General features: G+C 34.6%; 1 protein-coding gene across 1 annotated transcript in view; it reads left to right on the plus strand.

The window, feature by feature from the left end:
• The window catches only part of ANAPC1 (anaphase promoting complex subunit 1), a 93,694-nt gene that overhangs the window by 2,728 nt on the left and 72,326 nt on the right, over positions 1–18,640 (plus strand). The window contains exons 3-13 of the mRNA XM_045550083.1: positions 731–892; positions 6,098–6,152; positions 6,351–6,451; positions 7,067–7,149; positions 8,507–8,580; positions 10,288–10,433; positions 10,655–10,875; positions 11,782–11,991; positions 14,800–14,895; positions 16,361–16,451; positions 16,635–16,700. Of these exons, the coding sequence (XP_045406039.1) occupies positions 731–892; positions 6,098–6,152; positions 6,351–6,451; positions 7,067–7,149; positions 8,507–8,580; positions 10,288–10,433; positions 10,655–10,875; positions 11,782–11,991; positions 14,800–14,895; positions 16,361–16,451; positions 16,635–16,700 (1,305 nt within the window). The remainder of the gene's footprint in view (positions 1–730; positions 893–6,097; positions 6,153–6,350; positions 6,452–7,066; positions 7,150–8,506; positions 8,581–10,287; positions 10,434–10,654; positions 10,876–11,781; positions 11,992–14,799; positions 14,896–16,360; positions 16,452–16,634; positions 16,701–18,640) is intronic.

Raw genomic sequence — 18,640 nt, forward strand, 5'->3', positions numbered from 1 at the left:
CTTTCTCTCACGTAGTATGGGGGACCAGATTTCATGTTAGCTGATGCTTAAATGGTAGAGATCAGAAATGGTCCCTGCTACAAAAGACTTCCACGTTTCTAAAGGAGGGAAGGAATGCCACATAAGTAGGTAGAGTAGTTGAGGAAGGAGTTGTGTGTGTCAGAAAATCACCCCTGCCCACGTTATTCCATTTTCATACCCTTTTGGGATACCAGAATCTCAGGGAGGGAAAGTCTGTGTAGTTAGAAATTGAAACTGCTCTTTCTTTCATTTCGAGAGTAGTACAAAGAAAGGAAGGTGAATGTATATATGTAATAGCTATGAAGCAGGGAGTTCTGCATTGTGTACAAACTCCCCCAGTGAGTCCCACGTGCATTTCATTGATCCCTCTTCACCCACCCTCCCATATACTTAATATGTCTTTTTAGTTTCCCAAGGATGTGGTTTCATTTTTGGACCTATAGATAAAGTATAATTTTTGTTTATATTGTTGGCAGAATAATATAGTGGTATAATATAAAACATTTAACATAGAGAATTCTTGAGCAAACTCTTGTTCATGAAAACAGTAACGTATAATGCACATATACATACTCTGTTAATCAGTGCACAAAACCTTCTAGGAGTTAGGCTTGGATTGAGTCTTATGCCACAGGCAAATAAATCTTGCTTTACACTATTGAAAAAGAAAACAATGCTTAAACATGTCTTTCATGTGTTAATTTTTAAGGAAAGCTGGCAGCTACGGAAGGGAGTGAGTGAAATTGGAGAGGAAGCGGACTATGATGAGGAACTCTATGTTGCTGGAAATATGGTGATCTGGAGCAAAGGAAGTAAAAGCCAGGCATTGGCAGTTTATAAAGCATTTACAGTTGATAGTCCTGTTCAACAGGTGAGTTGATTTGAATTTTAGCATTTGATTGATTATTTAATGCATTTTTTAAAAAAAGCTTTTGTTTTAAAATTTAACAGAAATTATAATGGCATAAGGGTCCCAGCAGCTGGTTGTACATTATAACATGTAGTGAAGATAATGGCAGGGGAATAAAAATTTCACTTTATTTTATTTTATATATCATCACTTTTTTTTTTTTACACTATCCTTTGTCATTTTAATGATAAGCTTTAAATACTTTTTCCTTGGGTAATTCAGTTTATTACTGCCAAAAAAAAGTTATAAGATACTAAAGGTACAAAAATTATTGTTTTTTTTGGAGAAAGAGTCTCCAGAAAGAGTCTGTTGCCTCAGGTAGAGTGCAGTGGTGTTATTGTAGCTTATTACAACCTCAAAGTCCTGGGCTCAAGTGATCCTCCTGCCTCAGCCTCCTGAGTAGCTAGGATTACAGGCATGCGGCAAGACACCTGGCTAATTTCTCTATTTTTAGTAGAGATCGGAGTCTTGCTCTAGCTCAGGCTGGCCCTGAACTCAAGCAGTCCTCCCACCTCGGCCTCCCAGAGTGCTAGGATTGCAGGCGTAAGCCACCACACCTGGTCCGAGTACAAAAATATTTCAGCACATGATTGTTATAATGGATTGCAAAGTATTGAATAAATAAAAATCATTGGGTTCATAATGATACTCAGAAAGAGAAAGGAAAAAAACACTAATTTCCTACCATTGCAGTTGGCCATTACACCTAACTCCATTATGAAAATTGGTAATGAAAGGGAAGGAATTAAGCATTTGCCGTATTTTTTCAGGAAGACATGCAGTTCTTCTCCATTTGATGAAGGAAAACTCATAGAAGAATGCTAGTTAATAAATGTAGAAGGAATGGTAAAATTAGAAAATCATTATTTTGTAGACTCCAGTGCAATAATTGATTCAGACGAGGTTTATAAATGGATATAACACTGTTGGGTGAAAGGATATTATATGGATCACTTGCTAAACGTGAAGGAGCAAATGTATCTCTACTTTGGGTTATCTGTGAAGTGACTGAGAATTAGCAGTGGGATGAAGGAGTATTAATTGCTTCCAGCTATAATGCTGAATGAAGTACATGATGTCATCTATTAAGTTTTCTTCCCAGAAATATTTAACCCAAACATTTAGACCTAATTTCCAGCTTATAGGAAATATAGAACCTAGAGGATCAAATTTTAAATACTGTGAGATGAAGAGTGAGTTGGAGGTATAGATGAGATAAGAATGGCTGAAAGTTGATAATTATGAAGCTGGCTAGTGGGGCTTCATTATCATTCTTTTCATTTTGTATATATTTGAAATTTTCCATCATAAAAAGTTTATAATCTACATTCTGGTCTCTTAAAAAGTCAGTCATGGAGAGAGAAAAAAGGTGGGGACTATCCTAGATTAAAAGAGACAAAAGTGATATCACCAGGTGCAATATTTTTTGAACTTTGTTAAATGAACTTTGAATCTTGATTCTAGAAAACTAGCTAAAAAAAGACATTTTGGGGGAAAATTTGGAAAGTTGAAAATGGACTGATTATTAGGTGATGTTACAGAATTACTATTTTTTTTTTTTAGGATGGATGGAGGTTTTGTGGTTTTATAGGATAGCATCTTTATTTTTAGAAAGTGCATGATGAAGTATTTAGGTGTGAAGTGTCATGATATGTGTGCAATTTATTTTCAAAGAGCCAGCACCCCCTGTTTCAAAAATTCCACATGTACCCATTTGCACACACATAAACAAATATGGCAAAATGTTAATGATTGTTGGATTTAGGAGAAACATGTTCACTGTATTACTTCAATTTTTCTTACTGAAAATTTTTAGAATAAAAAGTTGGGGGGAAAAGCTAATACATTTATGGTAGTTGAATAGGTTTGACAAGAGGTTTTGGAGACTTTGACTAATGTTAATTTCCACATTTGTAAATACCGAAATCCTTGTACTAGGGCACTGTTTCTTCCTTCCTCACATCCCATTGACTATTTCCTGATGAGCATTGTACTCTTACTATTTATTAGAAAGGATAAGCTGAATTATTATTCCAAAATTTGAGGGCACATGTGAAAGCATTTTTGTCCAGGAGTGGTGAAGCTAGTGATCTTTTTGATGATAATTTTTCTCATATGACTCATATAGTTAGTATAGATGTGAAAAGTGGATTTCACAATGTCCAAATAGTTCTTTTTATGTTTTTGTCTTAATTTCTCCAAGGAACAATTGCCCGTTTACTAGATTCAGTGGATGTGCAGTTAGATATATTGTCTCTTTTAAGATCGCTTGTAAGTGTAATCATAAGATTTGTAATTTCAGTCCCTTTGGCCTGGAAAGTATATTGTAATTTAGTCTTCTTGCTAATATGGAGAAAGATAATTTTATATTTTGGTTAAGACATAATATCAGCTGTGTGTGACTCATTCTATTTGCTCATTCTTTTATTCATCCTACAAGTATTTAGTTTAACTCTGTTTCAGACATTGTGCTGAGCACTGGGGCTACAAAGATGAATATACAGTTTCTGCCGTTGAAGGACTCATAGCCTAGAAAGGAGAACAGATAAGCTAACATGATGTATTCTGAGTGCTGTATAATAACTGGGTGTCCACAGTGTGGTGAGAGCCCAAAGGACTGAGGTCCAAAGGGAGGGTTTTTCAAAGAAGATGTTATTTGAATTGGAAATTGATGAAAGAAGAGCATTCTAGGCAGAGGGAACCACAGCAAAAAGAATTGTGGAAAACATTACTTTCTCTAAGTTCAGAATGGCTATACACAATGTATGGGTATGGAGAGATGTAAGTGGGTGCTAGAAGTATCCAGACGGCAGGGCCTTGTATATAAACCAAGGAATTTGGTTTTAAACTGTATGTAGAAAGGAGCCTACCAAGGATTTTAAAGTGGGAAATAATCAGCTTTGTATTTTCAGAAATGATTATTTTGTTGGCAGTATACAGATAAGTTTGACTGGAGAGGGGGGAGGCTATTATCAGGGAAACTTTTTTGTGGTAGTTCAGGTGAGTGGGGTTGGTTCCTTGAAGAAAGAGAAGACAGGTGAGAAAGCTGAAGGAGATATGAAAAGAGGCTAGTGATCTCTTAGATATTGGGGATAAAGGAAATGTTAAAATTTTTAGTTTTAGAAACTTTGAGGATGGAATTTCATAAAAGGAAGTTGAGACTTTAATAGGTACAGTATAGATTTTGGACGTTTCAAATTGGAGTGCAGCTCTGATGACTGTTTTTCTTCGTGATTTTTCATTTGCTAACCATTAAAAACTCCTACATCTCAACAACAACCACAGAACAAACAACCCAATTAAAAAATGCGTGAAAGGACGTAAATAGACATTCCTTTTTTTTTGACCATGAGAAACTGGTTTAAAGAATAGACATTTCTTTTTTTTTTTTTTTTTTTTTTTTTGAGACAGAGTCTCGCTCTGTTGCCTGGGCTACAGTGAGTGCCGTGGCGTCAGCGTAGCTCACAGCAACCTCAAACTCCTGGGCTTAAGCGATCCTGCTGCTTCAGCCTCCTGAGTAGCTGGGACTACAGGCATGCACCACCATGCCCGGCTAATTTTTTTCTATATATATTTTTAGTTGGCCAGATAATTTCTTTCAATTTTTTTTTTTAGTAGAGACGAGGTCTCGCTCTTGCTCAGGATGGTCTCGAACTCCTGACATCCAACGATCCACCCGCCTCGGCCTCCCAGAGTGCTAGGATTACAGGCGTGAGCCACCATGCCCGGCCAGAATAGACATTTCTTTAAAGGAGATATACAAGTGGCCAATAAGCACATGAAAAGATATGCTCAACTTTGCTAATATTAGGCAAATGTAAATTACAACCACAATGAGATTCCACTTCATTAGGTTGGCTGTTATCAAAAAAATAAAAATAACAGCTGTTGATGAGAATGCCTAGAAATTGGAACCCTTGTATATCGCTGGTGGGAATAAAAAATGATGTAGAAAACAGTTTGGCAGTTCCTCAAAAAGTTATACATAGAATTACCATATGATCCAGCAATTCAACTTCTAGGTGTATACACTAAAGAATTGAAAGAACTGAAAGGAGGGACTCATAGATACTCCAGTGTTTGTAGCAGCACTGTTCGTAATAGCCAAAAGGTGGAAACAACCCATAGTCCATTGACAGATGGATAAACAAAATGTAGTATATGCAAACAGTGACATGCTATTCAGCTTTAAAAAGGAATGAAATTTTGATACATGCTATACCCTTGAAATTATTATGTTAAGTGAAATAAACCAGACACAACAGGATACATATTGTACGATTTCAATTATTAATATATGAGGTATTTAGCATAGGCAAATTCTTAGGGAAAGTGGACTAAAGGTTACTAGGGCTAGAGGAAGGGGGAAATGAGGGGTTATTGTTAATGGGCTCAGAGGAAAAGTCCTAGGTAGTGGTGAGGTTGTATAACATTGTGCAACCGCACAAATTATACAAACCTCGTAAATTTAATGTTAATGCTACTAAATTGTAAACTTGAAAATAACTAAAATGGCAAATTTTATGTTGTGTATATTTTGCCACAATTAACAAAACACATAAAAATGCTGCTAAATAATTTCAATAAGTGATTGTGAAGCATGCCAGTTAAAGTTTAATAGGTTTTCCTTGTTTATAATTTGCAAGATGGGCCTTTAAGAAAGGGAGATGTTAGTTTTTCTAAATATTTTTCTGAAATGACTCTAGGGAGAGTCTAAGAATGATGAGATCAATTGGTAAATCTGGAGACTATAAAATAGCTTAGCAATTTTAAACTCTTCTGATAATATTTAGCTTTGTGTATAGGATACAGGGTTTGATACCGGTTGAGCCGTTATTTGAATTTTTGTTATAAGACTTCTTTCTAGGAAGTTTTTAAATTTTGTCTTTTCTTTTTTTATAAAATTTATTTTTTTATTTTTAAATTTTTATGGATCTTTTCATAAAATTTAATTGCAAACATAGTTTTTCTTTCCTTATAAAATTTGTCATTAATTAGTCTAATTTTATTTTTGCATATTCTGTTTTGTTCCCATGGTGTATGTGTTGAGCTGAGAATGAGGGAAAGTTATTATGTAGATGCCATTATTGTTATTTAGATGCCATTACTTAATAGATTATTATTTAGATACAGTTTTCTTAGGTAAGCATTTTGTTTTGATTTTAGGCATTGTGGTGTGACTTCATTATATCACAGGATAAGTCTGAAAAGGCCCACTACAGTAAGTTTCTTTTTGAAATTTTATTTCTCTTATGATGATTCCAAATGTTTATCTCATTGTTTTTTTCATTCAAAATAAGTAGCCACTAATAGTGGTTTAGCTTAAGCATCTTTTTTATTGTGAATTAAAGAATTTGTGTTAGGATTGAACTCTTTAGGGGAAAAACTCCGTAAATCTTATTGTACGCTTTCTTTTCAGGTAGCTATGAAGTAGAAAAATGCATATGTATATTGCAGAGCTCATGTATTAACATTCATAGCATTGAAGGAAAGGATTACATAGCTTCCTTACCATTTCAGGTAAACTTGAATGTTTCTATTTTTTGTGTGTATTTTGTTGGAGAATATTTTGAATTAATTGATTTCAGAGGTATGTCCTATGTTATGTCTTGTAGTAATCAAGAATGTTATTTTAACGCAAATAAAATAACTACATTTTGGTGGCTTTAGTGGTTTACCATTTTTCTATATTTCCCATAAAAATAAATTATTTAATGAATTATAAATTATTTAGTGAATTATGACGTCCTAGAGGTTTTTTTCATTAGTTTAAATGGCATATAAGAAACTTTGGTTATATTAAATAAGGCATGTGAACAATACTGGTCTTTTTCCTGTTGTGCCTCCTCTTTTTAATGCCTAGTGCTATTGTTAACATTTTATCACATTGTCATTTTGTTACTGATACTAGCCATGGGCAGGAATTTTACATTGAAAAACTCCTCTTCCTTAGATTTGATTTTATTTTAGAGTTGCCTGTCAGAATTACTTTTTAAAAATAAACAATGATCATTTTACTTTAGAAAGTTTTTATTAAATTGGAAGAACACCTAATGTCTTGTAATGTTTCCTAAAAACATTTTATAAAGGGTAGCTACTCTAACTTCTGTCTTTTCCCACTCTTTTACCTGATAGGTTGCAAATGTTTGGCCCACTAAGTATGGATTGTTGTTTGAACGAAGCAGTTCTTTGCATGAGGTACCTCCAGGTCCACCCAGGTATTCATTTTATTCAATTCAGAATAGTACTAACTTGGGCTTTTTTGGTGTTGGTTCTGAGGTAAAATTGTTTACCTAAAAATTTAGGATGATGATAATTTTCATGCTAACAACATAGATACACTGCCATTTTCTCTCATCTCAGTACAGGTTGAGTATCCCTGAACTGAAAATTCCAAATGCTCTAAAATCTAAAACTTTTGCATGCTAACATGGTGCTCAAAGGAAGTGCTCATTGAAACATTTGGAGTTTCGGAGTTTCAGACAAGGAATACTCAACTGGTGAATATAATGCAAATATTTCAAAATCTGAAAAAATCTGAAATCCAAAATACTTCTGGTCCCAAGCATTTTGGATAAGGGATACTCAACCTGTATTGTGTAATTACGAGCTTTACTCACTTGGCACTTAATTATCTACAGCTTTTCCCCACCAGGTAGTAAAATTGAATAAGCAAATAGCTTGAAAATAACAAGATTCAATTTTTAGCTGTTATTTTTTCATTGTACTACTTTGGGCAGATCATTAGAGCTTTCTTAGCTTTAGTTTCCTTATATGTTACATAAATGCGATCATTTACCTCTTAGGATTTATGCAAAGATCAAACGAGCTAAATGCATATAAGCCTGGTATGTGTTAGGTGTGCAATAAATGGTAGAGTGTTATTGGTAGTGTGTTTACCTTATCTCCCTGTGAATTGTGAGTGCATTGAAATGCAGGAACATATAGCACCTATCTTAGTGTGATGAAGAGGTAGACACTTGCAAGGTTAAAAAATACTGCTTGTAGATTTTAATCTCTTTCTGTTTTGATAGAGAGCCTGTTTTATCCCTCCTTTTAAAAAGTACTCCTTAAAAAGTGTAGGCTTTTAATTTACTTGAAGTAGTTTTCCTTCTTTTTTTTTTAAGTGTACTCCTTTGTAAGCAGGAGACAAAATTTCTTTCTTAGCTGCCATAGACACACTGCTAAGAGGTAAATAAAAAAGACTGCCTTATGCTCATTACTCCATTGGTTCTGTAATGCTGCTACTAACGGAGGTAAATAAAAAAGACTGCCTTATGCCCATTACTCCATTGGTTCTGTAATGCGAGGATTGCTGTTTGCAGATATTCCCTGGGTTATATTGATTTCCCTCTGTATGTATATGTAAAATTATTCTAAGGAGAGATTTCCAGGATTGAAATAGAAGATATTGTGAAAAACAATATGTAAAAAATTTAGAAGGTTGCATTTTGAGATGATGGGTTTACAGTTGCTCTTGTAATCTGGAGAAGACTTCTTTGCAAGGAAAGTGCAAAATTTGACAAATGTAGTCATCTTATATTGGTGATTGATTATTTGTTTCTTTATTGCTAGAGAACCTTTACCCACTATGTTCAGCATGCTGCACCCACTAGATGAAATAACCCCACTTGTTTGTAAATCTGGAAGTAAGTGTATTTTTGTATTTTTTTACATGAGCTGTTTTTTATTTTTTATTTTTGACTTGGAGGGGATAAAAAGGGAGCTTATTTGAAAACTGACTTGTAAAAATAATATAATTTAAGCATTTTACAAAATTGACTTTTTATTATGGAAGTAGTTCATATTAAAGCAAGAATTTCTTCCTAATACCATGGTATTAACTGTTCAACATTTAGTTTAGCAAAACAGGGAAAGTGAAATATTAAAATTTGCACAGTACAGGCATAAGGCCCTACATTTTTTCTTCAAACAAAAAAATTTTAGTTCATCCTAATAGCTATCATTTATTTATTCATAAGGAATGGAGTCATCTACAGGTAGTTTAATAAATATGTCAGTATTCGTGATTGATTTATATATCTTATTTTTACTAGAATAACTTTTAATATTTCCTACAAGAAGTTCTAGCTGCTTATCTTTAAATTTTTAAGTTTGGACAAACATAGGATAAATACTGAGGACCTGAAGGCTGAAAAAATATTTATATTCTTTGACATTTTTATATTTTTAGGACTTTATCCCAAGTACATATTCTGATATTACACTGAGGCTTTTATCTATTGTATCATGTGTTGGCAAACTGCAGTCCATAGGCCAAATCCAACCTGCAGCCTGCTTTTGTAAACCTTATGAGCTAACAATGGTTGTTACCTTTTTCAAAAGTTGTGAAAAACTACAAAGATTATGTGACAGAGTCAGTATGTGGATTGTAAGCCTAAACCATTTACTATTTGATAGTTTACAGAACTTCGTTGAGAGTTTTATATTAGTAGCAGTTAGAGAAACCTAAATAAACATGTTAGAGCCTATGATTAAGTGGTATGCAGTCATCATTGATCATGTCTTTGAACAGTATGTAATGACCTCAGGACTTGCTTATTCATACTGTTAAGTAGGATACAAAATTATAAGCACAATATGATTCTAATTTTGTAAAAACCTATAAAATGTGTGTATATGTATAGAAAAAAATTGGAAGAAAAACTCCCTGGTGTATTAATAGTGGATATTTTGATATGGTGGCATTGTGAGTGATTTTTATTTATTTTTTTATAAAGTATATATTTCTTAATTTTTATAAAATAATCCTTTTTAAAATTTTCAATATTTTAACCGAGAGGGAAGCATTTAGGAAGCATCAAAAAAGGATATTGAAACCAGTCCATGGTACTTAGGAAGTAAAAACTAAACTCACCAGGAAAATACTTATTTTGCATGTGTAACCAGTTACACAGAAACAGTAATGTCCTGTTCAGCACTGTTTGAATAATTATAGAGGACAGATTTCATACAGAAGAAAAGAACCAGTAAGGAAGTTGAACTTGGCAGAGTAGTTGATGCAATTTATAAATAATTTGGTTCCTGAAGGAGTCACAGACTTTTTACCTATGACTGCTGAATTTAATGGTGAGTCAGCACAAATCTTTAATATTTAATTGCATGTATGTGAAATTGAAACTTGTAATGCTTTCATATTTAATGTATTTTAAGGAAGTTGATGGTCAAAGTAAATTTTTAAAAGTTCAGAGTTAATGTTGTAATATATTGATGGATTTTGTGCTTTGATTGGCTTGTTTTCTCTTTAGGAATTTTAAGAACTTGGTTCATAAAGATCAGAGCAGACTTGTAAAACCCGTTGTTCTATAACTGATTGTTTCTGTTTTATTTTTCAGGTCTTTTTGGTTCATCACGGGTGCAGTATGTTGTAGATCCTGCAGTGCAAATTGTTTTCCTCAACATTGACCCCTCCATTGTAATGACCTATGACGCTGTTCAAAATGTGCATTCCGTGTGGACTCTCCGGAGAGTCAGATCAGAGGTAAGGATAAAGCCAAGTCACTTCTCCTTAATATGAAAGGGTAGTTAATACTGAACACCTTCCTATGTTTTTGGAAGAATCATTTGTGAAATAGATTGAGCTTCTTGAAGAAAAATATTGTATCTTTAATAACTGATATCTAGTCTGCATTCTCATAAGGAAATTGCCCTTTTATTCTAATTACTGCCTCCCCTCCCCCCTTTTCTTCATTTCAACTTAAGGAAGAGAATGCTGTTTTAAAGTTCTCTGATCAGGGTGGAACCCCACAGAATGCAGCCACTAGCAGCTCCCTCACGGCACATCTCAGAAGCCTCTCCAAGGGAGATTCCCCCGTGACTTCACCTTTCCAGAATTACTCCTCCATTCACAGCCAGAGTCGCTCAGCCTCATCACCCAGTCTGCACTCTCGCTCACCTTCCATTTCGAACATGGCAGCTCTAAGGTGCGAGGGTTTCCTTGTTTTCCACAAGATACCCCAAACAAAAGACACCTTTTTACAAGCTTTCTCTTCTGTGTTGAAGGATTTAGAATTTATTTTGATAGCTTTGGGTATTTTTTAGGGAAACTAGCCATTATCCCAGTTGGGCTACTTTTACTAAGACTTCCAAGTCTACTATGTCACTTTCTTGGCATTTAGAAGCTGCTTATGCTTGTAAGATTGGTTGCCTCTTTCCTACCACTATGTGGCAGCAGTTTGATGAATATTAATTCCCAAAATACTTTGGTACTATTTTCTTTTGCCTTATATTAGTTTTTCTTTTTTCTTATTAATTGGTATCTCTATATGTCTACGTATATAGGTATATATATTTGTATCACCAGCTATAGATACATACATATATCTGTTTTTGTTGATTGATATATATATCTGGTGCTATAGGGACATAGTTTTGTTGGTGTATATATATATATATGTCTGACTGTACAGGGACATTAGACCTTTCAGAGATGATGTCTCACTACATTGCCCAGGCTGGTCTTGAACTCCTGGGCTCAGGAGATCCTCCTGCCTCAGCCTTCTGAGCTGGGACTGTAGGGATGGGCCACCATGTTGGTTTAGATCGTTTTGAATAATATAAACAATGCATTTTCTGAGGAGGAAAATGAATTAATGTTTAGTTTTAAAAGAATGAATTCTAACAAGAATTCTAAATCTTTAGAATATAGTAAAGCACATTGACGTGAACCATTTAAATAGCTACTCTTCTTTGAAAAATTTTTATTTCTGAGTAGGATTATGCCATGAATGCTCTTCCCTTGTAGAATTTTGGCAAGTATCATGGGAGCATGTGCCATATAAGCCTGCATTGCTAATTGTTATGCACTGTCTTCTCTGTTTCTTTTACAGTCGTGCTCATTCTCCTGCCTTAGGAGTACACTCTTTTTCCGGGGTACAAAGGTTCAACCTTTCAAGCCATAATCAGTCTCCAAAGAGACACAGTATCTCTCATTCTCCAAATAGTAATTCTAATGGCTCCTTTCTTGCACCAGAAACAGAGCCAATTGTTCCTGAACTGTGTATTGACCATTTATGGACAGAAACGATAACTAATATAAGGTTGGAGTATATATTTTTATATTCAAAGAAAAATGTTGCTAAAAGTCTTGGAAAATATTTTTTTGCTTGAGGTTTCCATTTAATATAATCTGTTGTTAATATGTGCAAAAATAGAGATATGTGTTAAGGCCACCTCAGTTTCAGTAGAGGATATTAGTGATATTAAAGTGATCACAAAAATATTTTGTCATTTGATATTTCTTCCTTAGTAATAATCTCTCAGATTTGAGGTGTTTGATGTTGCAGGGGAGAAACAACTAATTTTTGTAGATTAGGAAATTTGGAGTTTTATAGCATTTTTTGAAAGTTTTATCTTCATGTTAGTTAAGTATCAGCTTTACTCTCTGGGAAACAGTTCAGACCTCTCTTCTGTGTGATCTTCCTCCTTTTATGTTCTCTTCAATAATTCATTTATTAATTCAGCCATATGCCACTGTGTATGTTAATTAATGGTGTGATAAATCCCTCTCCTCAGAAGAGAGACATAGTTGAAGGATAGTCTCACAGGAGGGACTACTTCTTGTGCTGGTAGGGCTTTGGAAAGATGAGTAGGTATTTGGTGGGCAGGTAAGTGGGAAAGGCCACAGTAGCAGCTTGGATCAAAACAAGTTCTGGTGAGTGTGTGGTATACTCAGGGAATTACAGATACTTCCATTTTGGTTTGTGCAGTGGGGAGAGAAGGGCTGAGAAAGGAAGCTTGAATGTAGGATTGCAAATTGCCCTTTAGGACTGTTGTATTTGATGACAGTGGTAAGGTGCTTTGTATGTGGGTTGTAAGCTCAGGGGAAGGACCAGAGCAATAAATGTGGAAGTTGTCAGCTTATAAGTGGTGATTGAGGTGAGAGGGTTCGATTAGAATTTAAGGAGTGTGTAGAGGTGAGATTCATGGGGTTCCTGGAAGGCCCGTGGATGAGTTTGCAGTTGCAGGGCTTCTGTTAACTCTGAAATTGTATTCAGTAATCATGTGTATGTGCAATGGATAGGCTTTTTCCTAAGGAGAGGGTTTTAATGTTCATTAACACATTAATTGCCATGTGAGTTATATTTAATTCATGCTAGTTTTGAGCCTGGGGCCTCATGAAGCATGTGTAACTCACAAGTCTCTTCACCTTGGGAGCTGCGAGAATAATTTTTCAAGTTGCATATAATTCATGCATGGAACACAGTAAAAAATAACAAATTTTTTGTTAAATTAGAAAGGATCATTTTTGAAGTTTTTATTCTATTTTCGTGATAAAACACTGTGGCCCCGAGGAAAATTTTTTTTTCCTAGTGTGGCAGTCAATATGTTAAATTCTCAAAGGGGTCTATAACCTCCAAATAGTTAAAACCCAGTGGTGTAGAATTACAAGGTGGTTAGGAAAGTCCGAAGTCCTTGGAAACTTAAGATTTTGGGGGTAAAAAGAGACAAAGCTGCTGCAGAGAGACAGAGCAAAAGAGGTCAGATGGGAGAAGCAGGATGGAATATCATAGAATACAAAAAAAGAGAGCATTTCAAGAATAAGGAGCTACCAGTACTGCTAGGTACTGATGAAATGTAGCCCTGAGAGTTGAGCCCAGAGAAGAGGTATTTGGGTGGCAGTGGGTTCACTGGTATCCTTGGCCAGAGCATTTTAGGCTTGGAGGGTGGCAGAGGGTAGGGTGGAAGTGGGGTAGAAAAAGTAAATGGGGACTGAGGAGGTCAGCATAGGCATATGGACTATTTTAAGGAGTTTGCCTTTGAGTGAGAATGAGGATACAAAACTAGAGGGAATTTCAGGATCAAGGAGAGTTTTGTTTTTGCTAAAGTATGTTAAGGAAAATTAGTTTTCATGACATCTTTCCCCTAAATACCACAGTGTGTATCTCTAAGAAGTTTTCTTACCTAACTATAATACCATTTTTATAGCCATCTAAATTAACAATAAGTTATATGTATATCCTCTAATATTCAGTCTATCTTCATATTTTAAGACGTTTAATATGAGACAGTAGGCTATAAGGACTATACTCAAAGCAGGTAAAGCATTGAAAATATAGGAGAGAGGAAATGGTTGATGGAACAAGGAACCAGAAATGAGCACAAGTGGAGAGGTTATTAGCCTTGGGGAGAAAAAAGTGATGGTTGATCAGATACATAGGGCAGGAGGTTGAGCTCAAGCCTTGCAGCCTGATTTTCTCTGTGAAATGGAAGGCAAATGCATGTCGTTAGAGGGTGGGTGGGAGGTAGGTAGGCAGAGGAAAGTAAAGATATAGATACAGTGTTAAAGAGTGTTCTCTCTGTTCTTCATATATAAAATAATTTTCTACATTTAAAAATCATTTTTCTTTATCCTATTTGTAAGTTCAATACATTGTAGATCCTTATTTTTCAGACTTACGGTTTTCTATAGCACTTCAGAAAGAAAGATTTGGGAATTAGAGGTATAGTTTTTAAAAAAGAGGTGTGAAGTGGGGCCTAATCTGAGGAGAGGATAGATAGGAGAAGTGATGTTATAAAAAATCTGACCCTTTAAGGGGTAGGAATTTAAGTTTGCATTACTTTACAAGTAGGTGGCTTGCATAGTACAAATTAAAAAGTCCATTGATAATGATTAAATTTATTGTAAATTTCCCCAACAAAGCTGTGTAATGGGCTCACAATCAAAGAGCTGAAAGGAATCTTAGAGATCAGAAAGTCTAATTTTAGAAGTGTTTTTGTGTCTTCAGGGTTATTATTCGATCTAAGTAGTTTTTAGATTTCTTGCAGAATATTTTCAGAGATCTTTAATATTTACTGTAATAGGTGTTTGGACTAACACTGACAGTTACTTTGTTAATGTATTATAGAGAGAAAAATTCACAGGCCTCAAAAGTGTTTATTACATCTGACCTATGTGGGCAAAAATTCTTGTGCTTTTTAGTAGAGTCCCAGCTCCAGTTACGGTAAGTGTATGTGTTTCCCGTGTGTATGTAATTTAGAGTTGCTTTGTCTTTTTTTTTGCCCCCCTGGCTTAAGTAGCTTTATTGAGAAATAATTTACATATCATAAAATTGATATGTTTTAACTGTACAATTAAATGAATTTTAGTAAATTTACGAAGTTCTACAATCATCACCACAACCCAGTTTTAAAACATTTCTATCACCATAAAAAGGTTCCCTTATGCCTGTTTGTAGTCAGTCTCATTTCCATTCCCAATCTCAGACAACCACTTTAGGCTTTCTGTCTCCATCGTTTAGCCTTTCCTGGACATTTATATATGTACATAAAATCATAAAATATGTAGTTTTTTTATGTTCAGCTACTTTCATTTAGCATGATGCTTTTTAGGATTCACCATTTTGTAACATGATGGCTTCATACCTATTGGTGTGTAGTAGTCTATTGTATATATCTACCACATTTTGTTTATTCTTCATTTGATGACATTTGATTTGTTTCTGCCTTTTGACCATTGAGGATTATGGCACTATGAACATTTGAGCAGAAGTCTTTGTGTGGACATACAGGATTTCATTTCTCTTGGGTACATACCTAGGAGTGAAATTGTTGGGTTGAATGGCAAATTCATGTTTAACTTTTTAAGAAATTGCCAAACTGTTTTCCAAATAACCGGCACCATTTTATATTCCCACCAGCAATGTATGAAGGCTAATGTCTCTTGGTCCTTGACAACATTGGATATTGTCAGTCTCTTTGTAGCCATTCCAGTGGTTGTGAAATGGTTTTAATTTAAATTTCCCTAATGTCATTCTGACATTGATCATCTTCTCATGTGGTTATTAGCCATTCATTTATATTCTTAGGTGAAATATCTATTCAAATCTTTTGCCAATTTATTTACTTTTTATTTTGAAATAATTATAGATCACAGGAAGTTGCAAAATAGTAAAGAGATCCTTGTAGCTTGCACTCTTTATCTCCCAAGAGTTAACATCTTACATAACTATAGTACATTATCAAAACCAAGAAATTGATGTCAATACTACCCACGTACTTTATTTCAAATTTTAGCAGTTTGACATGTACTCATTTGTGTGTTTGACATGTACTCATTTGTGTGTGTGTGGGTGGTTTCATGCAGTTTTCTGACATGTATAGATTTGTATAAATACCACCACGATTAAGATACAAAATATCTTTATCATCTTAAAGATCTCTCTTGTGCTACCACTTTATAGTCGCATCCACCTTAGCCTCCCGTGTTTCCCTATGACCTCCAACTCCTGGCAACCACTGATTTGTTCTCAATGTCTGTAATTTGGCACTTGAGAATGTTGTATAAGTGGACTCATACAGTATGTAAACTTTTTAGAATTGTCTTTTACCATTCCACATAATACTCTTAAGACCCATATAGGTTTTTGCATGTAAATAATTTCTTTCTCTTTTTATTTTAATATTTAGCTGTATAAAGTTTCAAGAGAGTAATGATAAAACCCAGCTTATCTTTGGCTCTGTCACTACCATACCGGCAAAGGATGCAGCACCAGTGGAGGTAAATGCATGCATATTTCTTTCTTTTTCTTTTTTTCCCTAAATTTTTTAAATCTGTAATTGGTTGTGAAAATGTAGGCATGTTTCTTGAGAAGTTGAAAATTATTATGCTTCATCAGATTTTTCAGCTGAAAAGTTTGTGCATTTGCTCTGTTTGGAAATAAATTTTTTGTCTTTTCTGTAGAAGATAGACACCATGCTGATCCTGGAAGGCAGTGGAAGTCTGGTGCTCTACACAGGAGTAGTTCGGGTAAGCAATAAGTTGCACTTCATGCTTTTAGTAGGACTAACTCTGTTCTTATTTTTTAATGTTATTTTAGTTTGAGATTTAAAATCTGTTACTCTTCTGGCCTGTACAATTTGGTAGAAGATTTTTGTTAAGAGTTGACAATGAAGTTTCCAATTTAGGTTGTCCTAATTTGGAGTGCTAGGGCTCGCTGCTATTAGGTGCATTGGTGCTACAAACCTGGGAGAGATGGGGAGTCTTTAATGAGTATAGGTAGATTTAAAAAAAAATAAAGTTAGTTAACTAATTTGAAATTGATGTATGGGTAACTTTGTTATGTACCACAGTTTTGGTAAAGTTTCATTGTATTAAATGTATATATTGGCTTCATCTTTTTTTTAACATTTGTGAAGTTTTATGTGCAGAATAATGTAAATTTTACAAATTCAAAACATGAAATTTATATGCATACAATTTGAAGAATAATAATGAAGTGATCACTCATATAACCACTACTCTAAATCAGATTAAGAAATAAAATATTGCCAGTATCTTTATTTTTATCATGTTCTTTTCTGATTGCATCCCACCTTCTCCTCTGGAGATAGACACTATCCTGACTTTTATGATAAATCAGTCCCTTGTTTTTATTACTAGTGTTTACAATGATATATATATTACTAAAGAATAAATTATGTAGTTTTTTGTGTTTTTTGAATTTTTACATTAAAAATATCATACCATAATCTTCTTCAACTTGCTTATTTTGCCCAGCATTAAACTTGTTTTAGGTTTATCCATGTCGTTGTCGTTGTTTACTAATTCACTGTTATGTTTAGTATTCTATTATATCTTGTTTTATTGTGCTTCATTTTATCATGCTTTGCACATAGTAGGTTTTTTTTTTGTTTTTAAACAAATTGAAGGTTTGTGGCAACCTTGTTTTAAGCAAGTCTGTCTGCCATTTTTTCAACAGCATGTGCTCATTTTGGGACTTTGTCACACTTTGGTAATTGTTGCAATATTTCAGACGTTTTCATTATTACCATATCTATCTTCATGATCTGTAACAGTGATCTTGATGTTTCTATTGTAATTGTTTTTGGGGTACCACGAACCATGCTCATATAAAACAGGGAACTTAATCGATAAATGTTGTGTGTGTTCTGACCATTCCATCAACTGGCTGTTTCCATGTCTTCCCTCCTAAGGCTTCCCTATTTCCCGAGACACAAGATATTGAAATCAGGCCAATTAATAATCCTATAAGGGCCTCTGAGTATTCAAGTGAAAGGAAAGTTGCATGACTAGAAAGCTTAGTGAGGAAGGCATGTTGAAAGCCGAGATAGGTTGAAAGCTAGACCTATTGAACCACCAATTAGCCAGGTTGTGAATGCAAAGGAAAAGTTCTTGAAGGAAGTTAAAAATGCTCCTCCAATGAAGAAGCAAATCATAATAAAGTGAAACAGCCTTATTGCTGATATGGAGAAAGTTTAAGAGGTCTGTTACATGTGGCTTTCTGGATCGCTGAGTGTGGCCTTTTGACTGAATCCAAATTTCACAGAACAAACCCTTTTAATAAAGGATGTGAATTTTTGTTGTGTTCTTCCTGAGAACCCTACAGATAGCTTAAATAAGAGATGGTTAACATGGATTGTCAACTCATTCTTTTAATAAAGGGTTTGTTAAAAGGGTTTGTTTTGTGAAGTTTGGATTTGGTTGAAGGGCCACACTTGGGATCTGGAGGGCCTCATGTGGCTTTGAGGCTGCAAATTTCTCACCCCTGGAAGATCAAATCGGCTGTTATACTCCCTTAAGCCAAAGTCCAATCCAGAGCAAGGCCCTAATACTTCTAATTCTATGAAGGCTGAGAGAGGTGAGGAAGCTAGAGAAGAAAAGTTGCAAGCTAACAGACATAGGTTCTTGAGGTTTAAGGAAGGAAGCTATCTCCATAACATGAAAGT

The sequence above is a fragment of the Lemur catta genome, chromosome 4 (genome assembly GCF_020740605.2).
Source record: "Lemur catta isolate mLemCat1 chromosome 4, mLemCat1.pri, whole genome shotgun sequence".
Classification (NCBI taxonomy): domain Eukaryota; kingdom Metazoa; phylum Chordata; class Mammalia; order Primates; family Lemuridae; genus Lemur; species Lemur catta.